This window comes from Branchiostoma belcheri, unplaced genomic scaffold (genome assembly GCF_001625305.1).
Source record: "Branchiostoma belcheri isolate BF01 breed outbred unplaced genomic scaffold, Haploidv18h27 scaffold34, whole genome shotgun sequence".
In the NCBI taxonomy this organism is placed as follows: Eukaryota; Metazoa; Chordata; class Leptocardii; order Amphioxiformes; family Branchiostomatidae; genus Branchiostoma; species Branchiostoma belcheri.
In genome coordinates this window covers 2,088,220-2,102,112 of record NW_017803954.1, presented here as the reverse complement: position 1 = coordinate 2,102,112, position 13,893 = coordinate 2,088,220, and the positions used below count along the sequence as shown (strand labels likewise).

General features: G+C 38.8%; 1 protein-coding gene across 2 annotated transcripts in view; it reads left to right on the top strand.

The window, feature by feature from the left end:
- Positions 1-404: 404 nt before the first annotated feature.
- Positions 405-13,893, top strand: part of LOC109475498 (G protein-coupled receptor kinase 6-like) — a 35,003-nt gene continuing 21,514 nt past the window's right edge. For both annotated transcript variants that reach the window (XM_019776129.1, XM_019776130.1), the window contains exons 1-4: positions 405-605; positions 3,848-3,943; positions 7,060-7,172; positions 12,985-13,059. In XM_019776129.1, coding sequence (XP_019631688.1) covers positions 554-605; positions 3,848-3,943; positions 7,060-7,172; positions 12,985-13,059 — 336 coding nt within the window. In that variant the 5' untranslated portion in view covers positions 405-553. The remainder of the gene's footprint in view (positions 606-3,847; positions 3,944-7,059; positions 7,173-12,984; positions 13,060-13,893) is intronic.

Here is a 13,893-nt window from a genome sequence, read left to right as displayed (position 1 = left end):
CTTCCCTCTGTTATCTCTTTTCTCACTACGTTGGTATGATATATTATCTCTCCCCCATTTTGATCTTTCTGTTTGTTTATTTATCTTGTGTAGATCTGTGTACAGTCCTGTGTGTACGGTCGTTTATTGAGGTACCAATCGAACCCTACTTGTGGTGATCGGTTACGTGGTCAGTGGAAGAATCCATTGATGACGTAAGGAGGTCAGATATTTTTACTGTCTGTAGAACAGAAATATACAAAGATATGAAAAGAAGTGTGCGGATAAATTTTGAATTCTAATGAGTAGATAATAATCAAGGAAAAGGAACCAGTATATACAGATAAGGAGTCGAATTTATTTTACAGACTATGTCATGATCCCCGAAGTTGTGAGTGGACGAGTCCACCATAATTTTCTTCGATTGTGCGTGATTCGTTTAGTCCAGCCTGCAGCACAGCCCCCACCCGGCACCTACCGTCTGACAGACGGACTTCACCTCGGGTTTTCCTGCCGATCCTTGGAATTTCTCCTTCGATAACCCCGATTGGCCCGGCAGGAAGGTGTCACGTCTATGGAGTTGGAAAATATCGTCGCCAATACCGTTTACATCAAGGCTAGAGAAGGTAAGGGCGGTGCTGTGGTGCCGAGTCGACCCACAAGTAGCCATGTTTTTTCAACTGGCCATTTCGAGGACAGGTCGATGTGTTTATAAGCAAGCGACCACCAACAGGGGTTGCTTCTTATTTTCAGCGTTATTGTAGCAAGAATCGAACGGCATATGCACCTCTGACTGGATCCCTTATGCCACAATCGGTAAAATGTCACCTCGTGGACAAGGTTTGTGTGGGATCGTAATTAGTCTATCCCGTGTGCCGAAGCGAGGGTGGCTTCCAGCTTCCGCGCCACATTTTGTTACATTTTTCTGGCGCAGAGTTCCTGTGTACATGTGTGTTTCACATGTCAGCGCTTCCTCTGCACTTCAGTACTGAAGCCCTCCCAGAAACGTTCTTGTGGGGATGGCAGATGATATGATCGATCGCGTTCCTGCACCACGGCCAGAGGCGTGCCCTTTCTTGTGTGGCCTTGCACAGCACAGCTCAGATTGGGAAAAGGTGTGAAGTAGCCCGTAGATGCCCCCTGCTTCCCCCCTGTAGTTCAGCTACTACTACAAAATATTTAACCCAGACGACAAGGAAAATTTGTGGGTAATGTTCCAGATTAGATAATCTATGGAGTACGTTTTTGCACAGATCGATGTGAGCTGTGTCATGCCTGAATATTGTGCGACCACTCACAGGTTCACAGCTAAACATGTTTAATATGATCAGTCAATCTTTAAATTATTCTATCCCTTCCCCATCCATAATATCCTCAACATGTATAGGAAATCATTATGCAATCACGTAAACAAAAACAACAACAAGCTGAGACACAGTGTTAGAGATTAATAATACAAATTATGTATTTGCAACACATGCCCGAAGGCACATGTTAGTTGTGTGGCCTTGCAGAGCTTGATAGAATTTGACAAAACATGCAAAGCAGCACTAGATAGCCCCTACTTTGCTCATGTACCCCAGGGTGCCATGCTGTACCCCTGATTTGGTAGTGGACATCTTGCCTGAAAATGTTTATGTTTCGAATGTTAACTGCTGAACAGATTTTTTTAGATCTGGAGAAAGCAGGGAAATGTTTACACATTGATTTACGTGACACCAACACAAAGTCCAATCCCCTGCTAAAAGACCACACACAACAGTTCTCAAAACATTATGGAGAGACCCAGAAGTAGATAGGCTCAAATCTGCCGTGATTGAATGACGGGATTGATTTTGCCATCAGAACAGTCATTTTCCAAAATCATTGCCCCAAGCAGTTTTTGTCTGTGTGTTTTGCTTCATGAAAGAGTAGACCATACCTACTACTAGCCCCCCTCCCCACCTTTCAAGGACAGCATATGATGAGGTGAGGGCCTAGAGGTGGGGAGTTTGTAAACAATGCCATGATTTGACAGGGATTTTGAAAGCTGGGGATCCAGTGTCCACACCATGCTTTCCTCCTCCCCTGCTCCCCTCTTTTCAGGGGAAGAAAGCAAGGAAGTCAGTGTCATCAGAGCATGTGAGGCACATCAAATGTTGCAGCCATTGCAGGAGATGTTTGCACAGCGGTAGACACCCATTCACTGCAAATACGGCAATCTGCTTCTCCTGGACAAATACACTGCTGGTCAGAAGGTTTCTAATGTTGTGTGCTGCCTTGGTTTGTCCTCATTACTCCTTCTGGCAATTACCGTGGGCAGATCCAGAAAATCTGAGGGGTTTAGGGGATCTCATGTTGCTTTTGCTAAGTGTTTTGCTAGACTAGATGCACAGTCAGTAGGACACATTTCAGAAACGGCTTGAATCCCATGCTGCAAAAGGCAACTTCAGTGGTTCCAGATTTTGCATTAGTTTGTCTTTGCAACAAGCTCTGTGTTGTACAGAGTGAGCTCTGTTTTCTGTTACTTGTTACCAGCTCTATATCCTACTGTAAATTATGAAAGCTACATGGTTTTATTTTTGAGTTTTCGCAGTGACCTCTTGATGTAAAATCATGACACTGAATGTGTTTTGTATTTCTATTGTAATACAGAATTGTTTCAACCTTGAATTTTAAATACATGTACTGCCAATAACCTGCTTTTCCCTCATACTTTAAAAGTAGAACCACTGCAAAAGTTCATTATTTACAGTAGCAGTAGGTGTGTTGAACACTAATGAACAGTGAACCATGGTTTTAACTAAGTTGAAAGAAGGAAAGATTACCTGACTGTTGGCAGTTGCAAGATTTATCTTAAGATATGTCAATGAGATATGCACAACTTTCCTCAAGATATTCTTGTCTGCTATTTGATTTAACAGCTAGATTTACCCTATGCCTTACCTTAGACCTTAGTTCCTCCTGTGCCTGATGGCACATCGGGCAGCAAGCTTCCACTTCTTTTTGTCAGCAGTCCCTGACCTATGCAGGGTATTCAAAATTTACTTTTGGGGATATATGCCCTGCTACATGTACATATAGCCTAAAAATTCAGGTGCACTGAAAAATTTTGGGTTACACTATTACAGCATAAAATAAAGTAGATCTCAGCAAAACTAAATTACAAACCATACTGCATCTTGAGCTTGAGCCTGAAATTATATAATTGACTTCAAGATTTTTAACAAGGAATGGGTAATACAAGGTTTTATAATTTTTTCTGACAATTGAATGTCAAGTATACTCTGTATGCCATATGTATAGCAATAGTACCCTATACAAATATCTACACGTAAGTGCACCCCCAGTTAGAAATTAGGTGCACAGCTTTAATTTTGGGTGTACAAAAGTGGATGTGTACCCATTATTTCGAGTCCTGTCATGCCTGTAAGTGACTTGAGAATGCTAGAGTGCACCCAGCACTTTCAAAAAACACTTGAGTTACATTTTGGAAGAATAGCCAAAGAAGTCATATGATCCTGTTGCCTTTTTTATTTCTGGCAGCTAAGGTCTGTATGATAGGAGCAGTTAAGATTTTGATTTTGTAAATTAAAGAATAAGAAATATGGCAAGGCAATAAATTTGTTATACATTTTATATGTGTGTGTGCATGTGTGCGTGCGTGTGTGTGCGAGTGCATGCGTGTGTGCATATGTGTCAGTCATGACAATGACATGATGAAAATTAAAAAAGAAAAAAAATTTTAAGATTGTAACTAATAGTAATACATGTACAACGTATTTCCATAATTGGCATGGAACAGAAGCTTATATGTTTGAACTCGTCTTTGAATCTTTTGATATTTGAATCAGTTTGTCAACATGTATCCATTTGTTGTATCTTTCAGGTGGAGGAGGGAAACGAAAAGGGAAGAGTAAAAAATGGAAACTGATACTCAAATTCCCCCACATCACAGAGTGTGAATATCTACGAGACAAAATCGGTATGTATCCTCCTTCTTTCCTATCAGTGTCTACCAAGAAAAATTTTTGTGAGCCTAACTGAGTAAGACAGAAAGGGGAGAGCCATGGACAAAAACTTGACTAGGGGGAGGGCCATGAAAATTATCTTTTTTAACCCGACCTTGGATGACTGTCTCTTCCCTTGATAGATATTGTACAGTCCCTAATACATTATTCACTCCCACAGTAACTTGTCCTGTTGTCATTTGGAGACAATTAGATTGGATGAAAACTAATCAATTCAAGCTGTCGTAAAGTTTCAAAAAATTTGTAGACTATGTAACAAGTTATGCCTATACGTATGTTGCGTTATGTAAATTTCATGGTTGTACCTGAATGTATGAGTCTCGTAAAAATACTAGTATTTTTAGTATTGGAACGGTTTTGTTACCAATGTTGTTATGAATCACTTACATGTTTACTTTAGCTGCTGTAAGTGACAGAAAAGTTATTAAGAAATAGTCATTTTACAATGTCATATATTATGTAGATTAGGTGATTTTAATTGTTACTAAAGAAAATATTCAGGGCATTTCCCAAACAAAATCTCTTACACTCTGTAAGCTTCAATGTTGGAGAATACAAGTAACTGTATGCCATCAAATCATGACTATATATTGCTATTTGGTAGCTGTTTTATCAGTTGATGCCCAAACATGTCAACACCAACTATGGCCAAGGACTTACTGGATGTGATAACCTTTGCTTGGGGCTAAACAAAGTTTGTTAGAATAGTGTATATAAGAGCTTTCCATGCATTGTGCTACAAGTTAACAAAATGTAGTACTCATAAAGATTAATATTTTACTAATTAGTATGATACATTGTGTTTAGGCATAGTATACCGTATATAGTTTGTGAAATTTGTTAACCAGTGGGTGGGCAGGGAAGGGCCATTCGTGCAGTAAAGGTTGTACTTCCTTGTGCAATATTTTACCATATACCTGATGCAGTTTACAAAAAAATATGACCCCCAAAATGAAATGAAAATTATGAAAAATTTTAAGATTTGTTAAAAAATCACAATCCTAATTATTCTACTCTATCTGCTGCAGTAATCTTTTGATGTGTGATGTGCCAGGTACCTTGGCCTAAAGAAATGTTCCAGCCCTCTCTTGTTCACCCTAAGTGATGAGGGAAAACAATGCATTTGTCAGGCTTGTTTATAAACAATTTTGAAGGGAGCAGCTCCGGGATGTACACAGTTAGGCTGACCTCTCCCTGTGTCACTAAGTCTGAAATAACCTTGACATGGCTGAAGGTCAATCGGTTGGGAGGAACAGGTCAGGGTGTGAAGCCTTGTTGTGGAGGATTTGTGACTTTCCTGGCAATCGAAGTATGTAACAGTGTACTTTGTCAGCCTTCTCATACATTTTTTCTATTCCCAAGTTTTAGCTTCAACTGAGTTGTGATTGAACACACATGGACACTGACCCATATCAGTTCTCTGCTATAACTAAAGTAAACCAGATATGGAACAGTTCCACATGAAAATACTCTTGAATGTTGATGTTAGAAATGACATGTATGTTGACAGACCAACACAAGTGCCAAGTACTAGTAGTTTTTCTCAGTTGCAGTAACCTACCCAAGTTATAATACCTGTACTGTAGAACTTTGACCTGTGTGTTGCCTAGATTGTTTCAGCTTCTTGTTTTCCATGTAAAATGAGTAGTTTCTTTTTCAACATTACGAAGAGTGAGGTTATCCCATTTCATTTCTAGTTGAAAACAACCCCTGACCTACGGTCTCAAAAGGAGTATTGTGTGTGTTTGGATTTAATCAGCAAATAGTCTAACAAGAGGCGTGGTTTGGTTCCAAAGTTCCTTGCCACAGGCCTGTCTGTAACCAATAGATATATGCAGGGTGTCAAACATCTTGTCAGGTGTGATAAGCCACAGGCTGGCCAGAGCAGTGCCAAACAGGACTGTACAGAAGCCACTGCGCTACACAGGGCTGGAAATGTTGTATAGGCACCTAGATATTTGTTAGGGTTACGTGCGTGTACTCTAGGGTATTACATGTGGTGGACACTGGTGTACAGTTTGTGTCAGCATATTCTTGACGTATAACTTATAAGTGTCAGAAATTGCTGTTGTGAGAAAACCTTAATGGTCTCTACTTTAGTTAAAAGGCTTTTCATTACTGCCATAGTTTGGCTCTGTCTACAAAAAATCTGACCAAATGGCTGTCCCAACAAAGCTGTGTAATAAAACGTTACTGCTTGATCCTGTCTGCTTTATTACTGAACACTTCCATCCTGTGTGATGCATTAATGGTGAAATATGGACCGATGATGCCGGGCTAATGATGGTTATTGGAGGGTGGCCCACTTTCACTGATTAGATTTTCTGTGCAGAATGGTTCGCCATCAGTCTCCTGCTTCATCAGCTGCACAATTGCACCCTGGGTAGCTTGACGTGTCACTGACTTGACGTAGTTGTCGTGAGGTTATGTCAAACAGATTTCATGTCAATGTGTGTGATTTTGTATGTGAGACTGAGAGTTTGGCATGAAGTTATGATAAATGCTATGACATTATTATAGCAAATACATGTAAGATGAAGTATTATGTTGTAAATATTATTAATTTATGTCTCATGTATTCAAATATGTTGATAAGGCAAGGTACGTGAGGCATATCACGTCCAACTGTACCTTGTTTTCTGTTTTCTTCTTAACATTGCCGAGATATCAATTCTGACTGCAGATTGAGTTAAGCTTAAGGGGAAAAAGTTGTTTTTTTTTTGAAAAGAATATCAGTAAAACTACATTACACACATAACTTCCTGTATATATTCTATAGCTAATTTTGGAACAAGTAATACTACCTAAAATCTTATTTTTTCTCGATATGCAATATACTAGTATACAACATTACCATTACATACGTACCTACACAAATATCTAGGTGGACACACAATCACAAATTAGTCATAATCAGCTCCAATTGTGGGTGCTCAAAAGTGTATATGTACATGTATCATATGCAGTTTTTCAAGCTCTCTCATGTATTAGTCTATCAATTTGTATTCCAGTATCTGATAAAGAAATGGGTGGTTTGGAAGAATGACAAACCTCTTAATACATCCTTCAGATTGCGACTACACGTCCATCTGTGAGAAGCAGCCCATTGGTCGGGAGCTGTTTCGCCAGTTCTGCAAGAAAGATGACAAGCTAAACAGGTGTATTTGTTTCCTGAACAAAGTGGTGAGTGGTGGTATTGTTTGTTTACTAATTTGTTAGCTTTAGAAATGTGGTATGCTGCACTGTGAAAGTTTTTTACTCTTTAAGGTCTGACCCAGTCACATTCATCATACAATCATCACACGATTGCAAACTAATGACATCCTCACTTGGGATAGTTGTGGGAATGTCGTACAGCTGTCTTGTGAAAGTAAAGGCTGTCGTGTGGGTTGTTGGTTCTGCCACAGCCTGCTTTAAAATTCAACAACAGTAAAATCATACGATGGCCTACAACGAATATGATCACAGCATTATTACATTCTCCCAACAGTGTCCTTTTAGATCAATGTGTTGTTGCAGTTTCTACTTTCCAAAGAGGCAGCAGTGTTCAAACGTTTAGTCCACAGATCGATATCACTCAAATGTCAGTTTGCAAATTGCTGCACCCTTTCTGAATCACGCAATTGGTATCTGGACCTCTCAACATGTGTGCTCTATGATAATATACAAATGTACTTTGGCAGTATTGTACAAGATAGAAGATAAGGAAGTCAATCAGAGATACAGAATTCACCACTTCATCATGCAATGCTGCATTCTGTGCACGCACACACACACGCACACACACACACACACACACACACACACAAGACTTACAGACAAGCCTGAAGCAATGTATGGAGGTTTTCTTTTTCGGTCTGTCTGTCAAATCATGATTACTTTGACTATCATATGCTAAGCACATCTGGAATGCTGACAGGAAGTTAGGCCAAAGGTCCCAGAAAGGTCCTAGAAATTGTTATCTCATTTCCTGTCTTCACTTTCCTGCTGTATGGTCTGGTCTCTAGCCTTATGAGAGCAAATGGGTGATTGCATATACAGAATCGGTAAGAGCAACAAAAACTTAAGATATTTCACATAATATGATTATGAGATTTCTGATGTGTTTTCATAAGCCTTACCTTTGTCTGGCATCTCCCTTCGAGTCCTTCGACCAGGATCTGCCCATGTTGAATTAGAAAGAATTTCAGTAACATGACAAGAATGTCTAAATCCCATTGCATCTGTATACAAGTTTGGCTGTCAGACTGCAACCACAAAACACAAGATTTGGGCCAGATAAAATCTACATTCCTGTGGGAAACGAGGAAAGAAAGTCAAGTTTAAAAACTTCAGATAGGTTAGCCATGAGGCTCTGTAACCTTATGATACAGCCTCCTTTATTTTTGTTAGTAGTGACAGGTGAAAATGTACATGTATTAGTGGAGTAGAAAATGTTTTTATGAATACCTGTGGTCAACAGCAATGTAAATACATTTGTATTGGACACAGGAGTTTATTTCATTGGCAACAAGTTATTTTCTGGATTGATTTTGTTTTCAACAAGACTTCAAAAATAGTGGGTTCTGCTATGACGCTGAAAAGTCTCACATAGGCACTGTGAATGCAGAAACTTTTGTGATGGCTTTGTTTTCACTGTGACCTCTCAACGCGAAATCAGAACACTACAAATATGTGCTATAAGGTTGAACTGTACTATAGAATTGTTTTGAATGCAAACTTCTAAACTTCCATAAACCTCCTTTTCTCTCCTTCCAGGAAATAGGTCCACTGCGAAGTTAAATGCATTAACAGTATCGATCTTATGGCCCGTAATCACTCCCTTTGACCCTGACCTCCCTTAGTGAATCTGATATTGTGATAACATGGACGTGGTGTTGTCAGGTATCTGTGCATCCTAGTCATCCATGTTGTTCAATACGTCTTCTTTCATCCCAGAATGTTTATCTCTAAATTCCATTTATTCATACAATATGGGGTTTTGATATGTTGTCATTTATGTACATGTAGTGCGTTTTTTGAAAAGCACGGAGACGTCACCTGTAAGCTTGACCGTGGTGACATAAAAGCAACAGAAAAATAAAGCATGTTCAACATATGTGTCATTCAAGTTCATTTGTATGTAATTGGAATGCAGAAATGGAATGTTCAACGTTGATGACTGCTATGCTATGTTGGATGTATGAGTATATAATATTTACTTGACTTTAGATAACTATTTTTCTCATAAATAGTCCATAGTTTAAGTTCAACTGTTGTGTTCTTTTGTTAGAATTTAGAACCCTTCCTTTCTCCCATGGTATCTTTGCCCGGATCCACCACGTAATCGATGTGGTAGGTTGTGTGTGTAAAAACACGGGAGGTATTTTTGCCCTGTCCTTTTATTGACCAGAGTAAAGCAGATGTGTTGTATCGTATACAGTGTGCATTCATCCCCTGTAAATATCTTAAGATTGCTTAATTCTTGTTCAACCACTGGTCCTAAAAATAAACCTTTCTAAAGGTTGCTATATTTGCATGAGTGTGTGTGTGTGTGTGTGTCTGTCTGTCCATGTGTGTGTGTGTGCATAAATACATGACTCAAAGAGCCAAGGAGCCAGCCTCTGTAGGTCCTGGCATCCAGGCTAGGATGAACAGGACAATATCTGATGAGATTGACTCAGTTGGCTCATTTTCAATCATCAGTGTCTTGATTGCTGGTTTCTGATGTGTATATCCTTGTATTCCTGTACCCATAATATAACAACACTCTTCTATGGAACATAATACATACCAGCTTTATTTGCAGGTACATGATATCACTAATTGTTCACACAAGAATAACCTGTGTAAAACATCCCCAGGATAACATGACTTCCAGGAACCTTTGAGAACCAGACCAAATTAAAGCTCTGGATGAGGAAACAAGAGTTTGAAAATATGGTTCCTTCTTCAGTAATGATAATGATGATAATGGATGAATTAGAATGTTGATTATAATGGATGAAGAGAAAACACTAGACACAGAGCAGTGTTACATGCAGTATGATGTGACTGAAGGAGGCTACCTACCTACTGTAAATGTATTTATCATTTCTCAGCCTCCATATTCTTGTATAAACTTGTTTATTTATTTGTTTGGATTTACCATTGGACTCAACGGAGGGGAAGACAAAACAGGTGATATAAATGTTTATGTTTCTTGACTTTCTTTCAATCAGAATATGATTTCATGTTTCTTAATCTTATGTCAGGTCCTGGTCTATCCCCTCCACAACACATTAACGATGACAGTGATGCACGCACACACACACACACACACACACCTATACCCAACAATGAATTTGGAGTCCTGGTCATAGCTGCTGAAGGCATGCCATTTCCAAGGCACCACTTCCAATCCCAACATTAGCATGTGGATTGGAAAAATAAACTTGGCCTCGTGCTACATGTAGCAAGCTGCCATATATCGTGACATTAGTGGCTGGCTTCATTTACTGCTTGTTGAAGTCTGGGGCATATACCTGAAGCCAGGCTGGTCAAGGGTCATTAAATGGAATTTCAGGACTGCACTCACTTTAATAGGGATTCCCAATAAAGTTGATGTTCCAGATGAGTTTACAGGCCTTGGCTGTCTTCGTACACACTTAGAAGTAATTTGTTGGGACAGTCTTGGAAACAATTTAGCCCAGGGATTGGCATAGAATGACAATGCTTTGCCATGGACTTACTTACGTATTGTAAATCGTGAAATTACATGTACATGTATTTGCAGGGGTTTTTTCAGTGACCTCTGCTACACTAAGTAACAGTGAAATAAAACCACTGTGAAAGTTTCATGTTTTATAGTAGCCACACTGTGCCATAGAAGCTTCCAAATACAACTTCCATGCTATCTTGTCTAACACATTCCTTGTCTAGCACATTTTTTTACCTCTTTAAAAAATGGAGGTACAGTATACATGTACATGTAATAATTATTGTTTTCAGACTGTTTGTGTGTGTGTGTGTGTGTTTCTGCATATTTGTGGTCAGCATAACTTACAAAGGCCCTTATGGATGATAATTGGTGTGCAGGGACATGTAGGTCCTAGGAAGACAAAGGTCAGTATGAAATTTGGGCCTCCTGGTGGCTGACCTTGGTATTGCAGTATAACTTCTAGTTTTGTATCTTTTGTAGATAATGGAAGAAAAAGACATAATTTACATAATAAATGTAAAAATGCTATGAAATTCATTATTGGTAAATACTTGTGTTAGTTTGAAGTTAACATCAAGTTTGTCCTGAATGTTGCTGACCTGATAACATCTACTAACATAATTCCGCCGAGTCACATGTATCCAGCACCATTGAAAAATGTATCCAAACAGATCTCCAAGGCAACACCCCCCCCCCCAGTATAATGCACTCTGGCAAATGTAAACTGTGCATACCTGCGGGATGCTGTACTAGAGATCTCTCAAACATACTGTTTTTCAAAGTGCCAGATGCATATCATAACCTGGCAACCTAATTGCTTGAAAACATAGTGAGTCCTGATCCTGGAAAGATTTGTCTGTGTCACTCCAAAACAAAATCAGGCACGTAAGTCAACAATTGTGTTGCTTTTGTGTTACGTATGTCGAAGGTTAGATTTTTGGTATGATAGCAACTTTACTTCACAATTCAATTTCTTGTCAATCAAATTGAATTTTCAAACAGAAACAGAATTTAATGTTGCAAGCCTCACAGAGTATGATGTTATATGTGATGAATAGCTTGACTGAGTTTTCATTTTTTGTATTATGTATACCATTCAACAACCAACACCCACCTAACCCCACCCCCTGTTGTTGGCAAACAATGTGATTGATTATATAGCAATAAGAACATTCCAAATACCTTCATTGAAGAAGGGGATTATATTATAGACAAAGGCAACATAAAAATCATTAAAGTTAATTTTCATAAGAAGTACCAATAAACCACACATTTGATAGTTGTTAATGCAAGTGAATAGAAGTATATCAGAGGGCTGTGACTATTTGAATGTGAAACTTGTTGTTAGTAAACATGGCCACGAGTTGGACATGTGCATGCATTGTTTAACTACTTGTGTGGGTGTGCATGTCGGTACAAAATGTATCCGGGAGATCGTCCTGCTCTATGTGTTTCCGACACTTCTGTATTATTGTCCATCCTTCTGTCTCCTAGAAAAAGTGTTTCGGACATCCAATCCTTGCCAAAACCGCCGACCCCAGCCTTTTTTTTTTTTTTCTCTGACATCTGAATTTCAAACCCTCTGAAAGGTTACTTAATGCATTTTCTGAAGCAAATTATTATTGAATAAATATTTGTCCGTTTCTCACAAGCATATGAAGAGAGATATGTAAAAAACATGTAGGTCCTGGACACAGCCCTGGTCCTAATGCATTTCATGACATTCAAAAAAAAAAAAAGAAGAAGAGAATCCATACATACCAGCCTTTTTTTCAGGACTGAAATGGAAAAGAACATTTTTCCCAAGCCTATTGCAGGAGGCACAAATGTCACTCTTGTGTACCCCAGGAATGAATACAACTGTTTCTAATTACTCTAGGCAGATTGCCAAACCTCTAAACTTCTAGAAAGTACCAGCTATATTAAGGATTATATTAAATCTGTATCATAATGCTGAAGATGTATTTCATTACAAGTAAAATAATAATGTTAAACCCGGCAGTGGTCATTTATAATTTAGGACTTTATTACTTTCAGCACGGCATAGCCAAATGGTTTAGCAATCTTACTACTGTAAATTATAAAACTTTTTGCGGTTTTATTTTGTAGGAGGGAAAGGCAGATTTGCACTGTTTTAAATTCACAAGTGAATGATTCTATAGTACAGTAGTCTAACATATACTAGTAATTCGTAGAGAGATCACCACGAAAAGTGCAAAAACCCCCTGCAAAAGTTTCATGATTTACAGTAACAGTTTCTACACATATGACACAGAACTGCTGATAATGATTCTGTCTACTTCACCTTGTTTTCAGGAAGAGTTTGAGGTGACGACAGACGACAACAGAAAAGATGCTGCCCAGATCCTTAGCAAGTTCTTAGAGTCTGAGGTTTGTACTGTATATTTCTGCTGTATCTTAGTCCATGGGCCGAGACCGTTTTTTGTACCACCAAGACGGACCAGTGCTACCATAGATTTTTTTAATCTGCAATAACCAAAGTTTAGTTTGATGTATGATAGCAAGTCTGTATGAGTAGCTTTCTTGGTGTAATCACGTGACCAAGTGACGTCATCAAAATGGACCTCGTGCCTTGGGACGAAATCCAAAGGGCCGGGAAAAAAATATCAAACATCAATAATTCTCGGCGAAAATTGGTTTGTAGACAAAACATGCCACAGTAATCACAACGCAATAGATTTTTTGCCGATATTCTGCATTTTTAGGAAGTTATACGCCTTTAAACTCCGATTTTGAGGGTAATTTTTCGAGTAAAAACACATTGTTTACTTTCCAAAATCAGGCATTTATTCAGGCTACCTATGGGGCCTTGTGTAACAAGTTATGATGATTGGCCATATTATGCGCTGCATTTTGGGCTTTAAATCAACAAAATTGGTCAATGCTATCTGTAGTTACGAGTATTTAAAGCATTGCACCCCATTAGGCTGATTATCAAATCGGCGTGAATATCGCAATGCATCATGGGTAATTTGAAGACAGTGAGACTAACAAAATACGTCCTGTGCCCTGGCATTAAACCCAATTGACCTGAAATTTGGTATGGGCATGCCTTGGACATCTACCCATAGGACGTTGTTAACGTTTATGTCATTAACAACGTGAAATGACTTATTTTTGTACCTTTCAGCTACTTTCCGACCACAAATGGTTAATTTGAGAAGCCTATAAGTTATATACCATTGATGTTAGTTATAAGCAAAC